At 39.1% G+C, this 9,667-nt stretch overlaps 1 protein-coding gene across 1 annotated transcript; it reads left to right on the top strand.

The window, feature by feature from the left end:
- The first annotated feature begins 2,281 nt into the window (after positions 1-2,281).
- On the top strand, positions 2,282-9,075 carry cfap251 (cilia and flagella associated protein 251). Its single transcript, XM_041936445.1, has 20 exons — positions 2,282-2,437; positions 2,629-2,769; positions 2,963-3,072; positions 3,165-3,273; positions 3,824-3,904; positions 3,986-4,063; positions 4,151-4,198; positions 4,344-4,567; positions 4,653-4,829; positions 4,903-5,153; positions 5,287-5,438; positions 5,680-5,856; positions 5,975-6,159; positions 6,260-6,374; positions 6,819-6,982; positions 7,101-7,191; positions 8,072-8,215; positions 8,332-8,560; positions 8,736-8,861; positions 8,948-9,075. The coding sequence occupies exons 1-20, from the start codon at positions 2,282-2,284 to the stop codon at positions 9,073-9,075; spliced, it is 2,886 nt and encodes a 961-aa protein (XP_041792379.1).
- Positions 9,076-9,667: the final 592 nt, after the last annotated feature.

Genomic DNA, 9,667 nt, shown 5'->3' on the forward strand with positions numbered 1-9,667 from the left:
AGTCATAGTCATGCTAGTGCAAAACTCTGTATTAATGATGTGTACTTGGTACCTGATGCTCAGATTGATGGACACGGAATTTTGAAAAAATGAATAAATCTGTGTTTTTCATATAAAAAGAATGTAACTTTCGATATGATGAATAGTATGTGAATTTGTCAACAACTTCCCCAGAGTCACTGAAAAAAAATATATGCCTAACCACTGGCCTCTTATTGATCTCATATATTTATAACACATTTGACATTTCCTGTTTTTCTATATTGGGTTATTTCTTTTGCTGAAAGTTTTTTTTGTGTAAATTTCATAAATTAATTCAGCCCTGACAGGAATTTATTTCTCATCGCCGAAATTCACGTATTCAAAAACACCATTGATTTACAGTAGAGCATAGTATGATTTGGTAAACTGGTTTAGACTCATGAGTATATTCACTGCCCTCTAGTGGTTATAAGGATTAACTGCAACACATTAATTATTGTCAATTAATGTCAACACTGCTGGTGAAATTTTTCGAAAGTATAACGGCCAAACTGAAGTAATCGTCTGTAAAGACAACCTCAGCTAGTGCCTCAAAGTTTTCTGCCATCTGAGTAACCTCTCCACTGTCTCTGTTTGCCTGAAGTCACAGAAAAACACATATGCCTTATTTTGCCTCTCATTCAATTAATATATTGGTATTATTTTTAATATATTGTGTTTAAGTGTGTTTCTTTTGCTAAAAATATTTCCAGATTGTCTACATTTAAATAATTAACTTAGTCTTGATAAGAAATGTCCTTCTCATCCCAAAAATCCTCGTACTCAAGCACTGTTTGGGGATTTGCCTTCGTTAAAAAGGATCGGAATCACAGGACTTTACTGCCCTCCAGTGGTCATACTGCTGAACTGCAATAAAAGTTCGATTCGTCAAGTAACGTTAATGACCCGGTGACAGCATACTACTACTTCTGGTAAGGAGTTTCAAAATATAGCAAGATGATTAGGAGAAAAGTGATGACGTGAAAACATCTTCTATGACTTTTACACAGATTATACAGGGTTGAGTTGAAATAATATCACTTCAGATGAACTAAAAAGAAAACATAATTGAACATTTAACAAAAATATTGACAAATTAGCTGAATTAACTGAAAGTGATTGTGTGACTTTTCACATTATTTGCACTGCCCTTGGCAAATTCGCATGTTTCTGTAAAATTTGACTTGCATTCTGTCTGGAGACACAGTCAAAGGGATGTGGCTTTGCTGACGGAATTTGGACTCCATGGTCTATAGTACAGATACAGTATTTAAGTTTAGATTAAGATAAGTTTCCCCATGGAGAAATTAGTTCTCTGGTTCAACCCAACCAGAGTATTGGGATAGGTTCTCTATATTTAATCCATCCTAAATATTAGGGAAAATGTGCAGCCACTGCTGTACAGGGGGACCAACTCCAGTTTTAATCAAGTGCCTTGGTCAAAAACACTAATAGGAGAATCAACCTGGCATAAATGGTTTTGCAAACCCAACCCAACCGCAGAAAGGCACGATCCTAGCCAGGATTCAAACTCAGGACCCTCTTGCTGTGAGGCAGCCACTGAGCCACCCAATTATATTGTACTTTAGTATGTATTGCTAAATTAATCTGATATTAATGGGGAGCTAGCAAACTAATTGCCACATAGACAACCTGGGGAACATTGGGGTCTCAGAGGATCTGGGCACCAGGCAGTGGTCCGCTTTGCTTGGGTGATGTAGCTTGTAAAACTAAACCTAAACTGGAACAATGCATAGTATTTTATGGCATATTTCCATGTTCCTTTCTGCAAAGGAAGTGGCAACTGCGTCCAACTGATTCGATTATTATCGTGCTTTTAATTTGAAATACCGAACCGGAACGTCTGTATTTTTTTAATGCGCTCCACTCATCCTCCGCTCTCAATGGTAACTAGGCAACGAGACGCTTCGCATGAGCTAAAATTTAAGATACTGTGTTTTTTCCATTCAGTAGACCAGGTAAGACTGTCTAAATATTTTTTTTTGCAATACAGCTTAAGGCGTTTAAATGAGGCAAGTTATACAAGTACTGATATTATAGTGATGTGTTTTTTATTAAGTTAATTGCGAAGTATTTCGTTGCCTAACTTTGCCATTACTGTTTGGCTAACTTAGCGTAGCTTCGCTGTTAGCAGAGACTTAGCGCCCTCAACTCGACAGAACAAGGGTGCGAAACGTTCTATGAAGTTGTTAAGAGGAGAGATTAATTGTCCAAGACGTGAAGTGTGTGGTTAGACATCATGTCAGATGCTGAAGCTAAGGAAGAGTGCAGGAAGAGCGCAGAAGACGAAACACAGGCTGAGTTACTCAAGAGGCCGGGGCAGTCTCAAGTCTACACTGCAACCAGGGACACACTTTTCCCAAAGAAGATCCCTCATACTACAACACATGCATTGGTAGGTAGCCTGTGTCTGTTGAATGTGCACATTCGTACAAATATTTGCATATTGACTCTCTGCACTTGCAGTCAATAAAGTTTAAAGGAAAATGTTCACCTGAAACACAACTATTTCCTTAAATTAAAGGGTAAGCTATTTTAGACCTATCACTGGCTCATATTAATACTGCAAATTTGCTCTTCATTCAGTCACTGGGATGGGTATTTGGGATGACTCCTGATCTACCTGCCTTCATTCTGCAAGACCACAATCAGCTGGTGGTCCTCTATGCTGGAGCCCATGTTGGGATCATATACAATCACACCTTAAACTCCCAGCACATACTTCAGGTAAAAATCAGCTGCCACAGTCAGTTTGACTTCTTGAGAAATATATAATACAAAGGAGATGAGACAGCGTGCTTCAGATTAATGAGTATCTGGCAGTATGAGAAATCCGAGTAGCTACTATGTTTTCATAGGGGTACCATGCAGGTTGCAGTGTTGATTTAAATTTTCTACTGAATATACTCAATCTTCTCAGGGACACTCCCGCCCCATCTCATGCATGTGTGTGAGTGAAGACAGACGCTGGATTGCAACGGTAGACCAAGGGCCGAAAAGCACAGTGATGATATGGGACTCCTACTCTGGGTAGCTCTTGATTCTACACATGCAGTAGAAATGCATTTTTCTTTATTAACCTTTGCTCTTGATGCTAACCACATATATAATAAATACCCCAGCATTCCTGTGCATACATTGTTCGATTGCCACCCTGAGCGGGGTGTGACTGCAATGGCATTTTCAAGAGATGCAAAACATCTGGTAACCCTCGGGGCTGAGGAAGTTCAAGTGAGTATGACAGCATGACGAGAACTTTTTTTTTTATAAATCCTGTAAATAGTGTTGTTTAGTTTTTTCAGTGGTTTTGTCATGTAGCACCTTCTGGTTTTCACTGACTATGAGTAGGAAACAGACACTCACAGGACTCACTGTAATTATAAATACTTATCTCAAAGGAAGGTCAAGAGTGTGACACCACCAAGTGACTGTCATTTTAAATGTTTGAGCTCCTAAAATTGTCTCTTGATGATACAGCAGTGTAGAATATGTAGCCATGAATTTAGTATATTGAAACGTTACATTATGGTTTAAATGCATTTTTGGGATTAAGGAACAATTTTATGTTAAAAAATGAAACAATACGAAATATGTACATTTTTCTCAACTGGTCAGTATAGTCAGAGCTGCACTCTTTATTGACATAATGCTACAAAACCAAGCTGAGATGATTACTACTGGATTTCTTGCTGGATTTGACAGTATGGAACAGTACACGTCTCTCTAGAGTATAATTTCTATCTATTGACAATCTATGAACCATATGATGATCTTTTCACAGCGTCTGTGTATTTGGGATTGGACGAATGAAACAGAAAAGCCTTTGTGGTTTACTGAACTCAATCCTAAATATGGCTTTCAAGTAAGTGGCCCTAAAGCTAAGCTAACTTTATGGATATGGAGTGCAGGAGATCAAACGTTCAAATGTTGGATTGTTTTTCAGGATTACATCATTTTCAATCCAAATGATAGCACTCAGCTGCTCAGCAACAGTAAAAGCCAGGTGTTATTGTACAGCACGGTGAGTCCTGCTGTTCCTTTTCATTGAAATACATAATACAACAGTGATGTGTATGAGTGTTGCCGTAATCAGCTGGTCTTTTTTCAGGCCCCGGGGACTCTGCAATACTTTGCCCTGAATATTAAGAAGGTACAGATAATCATAAAGAAAATTTATGGAGGAAATGTTTCTGTTTTACATGGCACTGATAATATTGCTAAATATTTTGCAGTGTTACAATTCACCACTGCAGCTCTGCGATGCAGCCACCAGTGGAGCTGATGCCACTGCATTTACTCACCCTTCTCCTGTCACTCCTCGAACTGTCAGCATGGCTGGCAGGTCACTCAGCCAGTCTGTGTTTCACTGTAGAAAGCCTCAGGTCCTGACAGCAACTGCAGGGGACCTTGTGGTGTGGGATTTGATGGAAGAAGACTTAACTGCAAACCAAAGCCTCTCCATAGATAGAATGAAGCTCATTCACTTTCAGAAGGATCCAATCACTGCCCTCACTGTAACTGACAGGTAGCCAGAGCCAGAAATGTTCATACTTTATAAAAGTGGCATGTATTTATTGGTTTCTAATCTCTTTGTCTGTTTGATATCACAGCTGTATCGTAACTGGTGACACTCGAGGCCATATCAAGTTTTACGATGAAGAATTCAGGCTTCTCACTTGGTACAGTGAATTAAACCTGGACGCTGTTGTCTCCATTTCTTTTTCCAAAGAGTGTACGGAGGGATACCTGGAGGAATGCACTCTGGAGGCAAAACCATTCATCATCAGGTAGAAATACAATCTATTATGTCTTCAGTCTAAACTGTGTGAATTTTAGCCAAGCTGACCTGTTTTTCTGCAGGAACTTCGTTGTGTCCACAGTCAGTTCCACAGTAGTGCATGTGAATGCACTGAAAGGCACCCCTCAGATCCTGATACATGAGGGTGGTGAGCCTCTACATGCAGTGGCCTGCCACCCCAAACAGCCGTCTGTGGCCATGGGCAACCAAAGGGGTATTTTAAATGTATGGGACTATAACAAGAAAGTGATCATCTGCAGCAGGGTTTTGGAGACAGAGAAGCAGATTCAGTGTGTCACTTTTGACTCTCAAGGTGAGCCAATACACTTAGTGACTGCCTTTGTTGGAGAACACTGGTTATGTTGCATATAACCAGTGTTTACCCATGGATGCATGGATTACATTCTGCGATGTAAAGAGATGCTTTTTTTTTTGTCTCTGAGCAGGATTATATCTGGCAGTTGGCTTTGGCAGTGGAGCTGTTCACATACTAGATCCAAACACTTTACAAAATGATCCAGAAGAGTGTTTCCATTATACTAAAGACAGCATCCATCACATCACTTTCTCCTTGGACTCAAAGTATCTTGCCACTGCGGTGAGAAGGCTCTTCCTGATCATGAAGTGTAATGCTGTGTACATCAGTGGTTCTGGACTGGAATTTGTGACATTATGTTGGCAAATTGTTAAAGCTGTGACAATCAAGTAAAACAGATTTGTAGATTTGCTATGATTATGGGTGGCAAAGCTATACCTCTATGCATTAACATTCTTGTAACTTCAAGTATGACATGTATGTGTTATTGGATTTCGTTTTTATTTTGTTTCTTCACTGATAGGATGCCGGAAAAGCTGTGACGGTGTTACGGTTGCAGAACAATAAAGGCTCTTTGCCTCGCTGGATGTATATAGGCAGATACCACTCCCACTACAAGCCCATCAAAGACCTTCTTTTTGGGGTTCACCTGGACAGCACCCAACCCAGACTGCTCTCTCTGGGAATGGACCGCCGACTGGTTGGTCTTTTTTGTCATAGGAGTGTGGACCGGTTTGATGTTTTGTGAAACTGTTTTTTTTTTATGCCAAATGTTTAGCACACACACCTCTTTGTGCTTGTGTGGGACTGAATAATAGGTGGAGTATGACCTGGAAAACAGTGGTGTGAATAAGCTTCTCATCTTGAGCTCGGACCGCATTGAGCAAAGCGCCGTGCCAAAGTGCATGACTTGGTATCCTCCTCTCACTGCTGAGCAATTTCTTCTTGTTGCCTCAGACCAATACAAGATGAAGCTTTTCAACAGCACCACCAAGATGTGCAGGTCTGTGAAATACTGGAACAACATCACATTATTTGTGAATTTTATTTCTGTTGTCACAGCAAACACTGGAAAATAGTGAACATGTGTTTTACAAAAACAGAAAGACTCTCCTTGGCCCAACATATGACTCTCCTGTCAAGAAAGTAGTGGTCCTTCCCATGTCTAAAGAACCAGAGACAAACTCATATTACATGGCATACATCACAGAGGACAAGGTCAGTGCTGGACTTTCTTTATTAAGCAATCTGCTTTATTTTGTTTGTGGTATTTTATAAAATAGCCTGCTCTCTAAAACTAAAATGGGGCTCCAAAATAAGTGATTTATTACACTTAAAAAACAATAATCAACCACAAGTGTTTGTCTTACCTATGTTTTGTGAACACTGACAAGAGCAAACGAATAGCATGCATGATACATGAATAGCAGTTGAGCTGGGGCCTTACTCACTAAGCATGTTTATTAATGTATCTGGATAACTTTGCTGAGTCAAACTCAAAGCCCTATTCACAAACTTATATGAATATGTCCTGTGTAATGCTGCTTTGTGAGACAACTTTTCAACCACATTTAAATTTATGTTTTGAGCCCAGTGCTGTTTTTGTAAGAAGACTCAGTGATTACCGTTATTGATAGTACTAAGAGTATGTTGTATTTCCAGGTGGGTCTCCAGATTTTGCCTCTGGATGGGAACCCCTACAAGTCCAATGCTTTGATCTGCCACCCGACAGGCGTGTCTGCTTTTGCCTGCTCCTACGATGGCAGATTTGTTTTCACTGCAGGGGGAACTGACTGCACTGTCCTGTCCTGGGAGATAAGTTTAAAGTAAGGTTTAATAGGACCAACCTGGGAACAAGAGGCAATGCATGAGATTAGATAAGACTTTTATGAGCAATGTAATCATGTCTTCTGGAGTTAATCCTCTCTCTTGTTGTGAATGCAGCGCACTGGAGGCAGCAGCTACCTTGGGAGGAAAGGACCTGGTACCCTTTTACACTCTTTTAGAGGGAGGCAGAGATGGCAGGTTCTACAGGGTGAGTTAAATGTTTTCCTTGCTCCATTTTTCCTTGTTTCCTTGCTCAGTGTAAATTGAAAAGCCACAGATTACTGCATTAACTTAATGGAAAGCATGTGTCCTGTACCCTAATAGTTAGTGTCATCAAGGTTATTACAGTAATGCGTTATGTAATTTTGCATGCTGATTTACAGTACTTTGTTTTGGTATAGGACCCTTACATAGTATCTTTGGGTTGATCTGGTTCTTCCAAAAATTAATATTGATTTCCCTTTTACATCTGTTTGTTTTGATGGTTAAGATGACGGGTTCACCTCTTCACACATACATTTTTTTACAAGTGCACTTTTTTATTTAGGTTTTCTTGCATTACTTTTGTGGCTACTTTCTTCCTCTTTATTACAACCAAGAATGGCTGTGACTGCCTTTATCACAAGTGCATGAGAATCTCGAGAAATAGGCCTTTTGTTTTCTTGATATAGCAAGATAAATTAACCCATTATCACGAGAAAACAAGCTTTGTTATCTTGAGATAACAAAATAATTTACTTATGATCTCAAGATAATAGCATCAAAAAAATTATTGCAAGTATGGCCGTTCTCGGCTTCCGTACTTTACCAGTACTGCACTACGACTTTAAGGGTCAGAGAAATTATATGGAAAAGGTGGGAGGGTGACTATTTTGGACAGTTGATGCTTTTGTGGCAAAATCTAACATTCAACATACAAATGTTGTCTACTTGCATTGCTGGTTAAAATATCAGTATTTCTGGATTATACAAAGCACCAGGATTAAGATGCAAGTTTTTACATGGAGTTCCATTCCTCCTCCAGCAATAAGTTTTCTGATACCATTTTAACCATAGATTCACAGTTTTCTGAGCTTTTCTGTCTTCAGGAGATGGAGGACTTTTTCTATTACTGCCAAATCCACCATCAAGGCATTGACTCAATGGAGAAACGACAAATGTCTACCAAAATCCCACTGTCAGATGTGCCCTCTCTAATGAGAGCTTTGGCCTACTTCCCTACTGAGCAAGAGGTACAATGTGTGTAAATGAAGTGACAATTTTCAACAGCAAAATATGTAACAGTAAAAAACATTACAGATTTACCAATTTACAAATTGCTTTATTATTATTATTTTTTTTTTACCAGATAGAAGATATGCATAATGAGGTGAAGTTCAGCAAGTATGCCAAAACAGGTAAATATGTGACTGACATCGACCTTGAGGAGTTTATCAAGCTGTATGTCAACCACCGACCAGCCTTCGGCATCTCTAACAATGAGTTTGCTCAAGCATTTCACGTCCTTGCTGACCACGATGGGACAGAACAGCCTGTTCTGCTGAGACATGAGTTGCTAGAACTTCTACAGGCTCGGGGTACGCTGCAGGCTATTTGGTCATAAAACATTAGTCTGTTTTTAGCTGTATTATTGCCATATTACCGAGAAAAATCATGATTCTCTGTTCCAGTTTCTACATATGGTGCTTATGCTTCATTGTCAGCATGGCACATACTCCAACTTCTACATGATTTTGATGTTATCTTTGACAGGAGAACACATGACAGAGGAAGAGGTGGCAGAGTGTTTCACAACACTTTTAGGCCTTAATGAAGAGGATGAAGAAGGAGGAGGAGGAGCACGGGAACATTCTGAGCATGACATTTATAAATCTGACAGTATGTAAACCATAACCTAATCAACCATAACCTAAATATTTGCTTAACAGCTGAAAAACATTAGTATTTTTTGTGTGTGTCTCCAGGTGGAGATTCAGAATATTCACTGGAGTGTGCAATCCCAGATGAGATTTCTATGGAGACGTTTACAGGTCACATCCTGGGCTTCCCATCCTCAACAAAGCAGAGTGCCAGGTCCCCTCATCCAAAGTAATGAAAGCAATGAACTGTCTGCTAGTCTAATAGAAGATGTGTTAGTGATGAATCTCAGACTCTCTGCTGTTCTTTTTAATGTTTCTTTCCATAACGTGACCTAACAGAGATGCTGGCATTTGTATGTATTTGAATTCAAAATATGAGTAAACATGAAGTTATATCCTCATGTCCCAGCTTTGTCACATACTATATATATATATTGTATTTTGTAAGGAAAAATTATAAATGAATAAATTCAAAAGTCATTTTCATTTTGACATTTAGGGTATATGTTGTTGTTAATGCTCCTTTTCACTGCAATACAATTTAAAATTCAGAACATTTACTTGTATCTGTGGATTTTGTGGAATACTTCCTCCACCTTTAGCTAATACAATATCATTACTTCATGCAAAAGGGTAGAGTATATTGGTTTCATCTATTCCTTTTTCTCCCTTCTCAGCCTTTGAAACATGAGGAACCTTTGCAGTGGTGGCTGTCTGACACAAGTTTTTGTTTCTGAATAGAATGGATGTTTGAATGAAAAAATATATGTAACCAACATGGTTGGCAAATTGCACTTATTCATTTGTCATTATTGTAGTAATTTG

This window comes from Chelmon rostratus, chromosome 5, assembly GCF_017976325.1.
Source record: "Chelmon rostratus isolate fCheRos1 chromosome 5, fCheRos1.pri, whole genome shotgun sequence".
Taxonomy (NCBI): domain Eukaryota; kingdom Metazoa; phylum Chordata; class Actinopteri; order Chaetodontiformes; family Chaetodontidae; genus Chelmon; species Chelmon rostratus.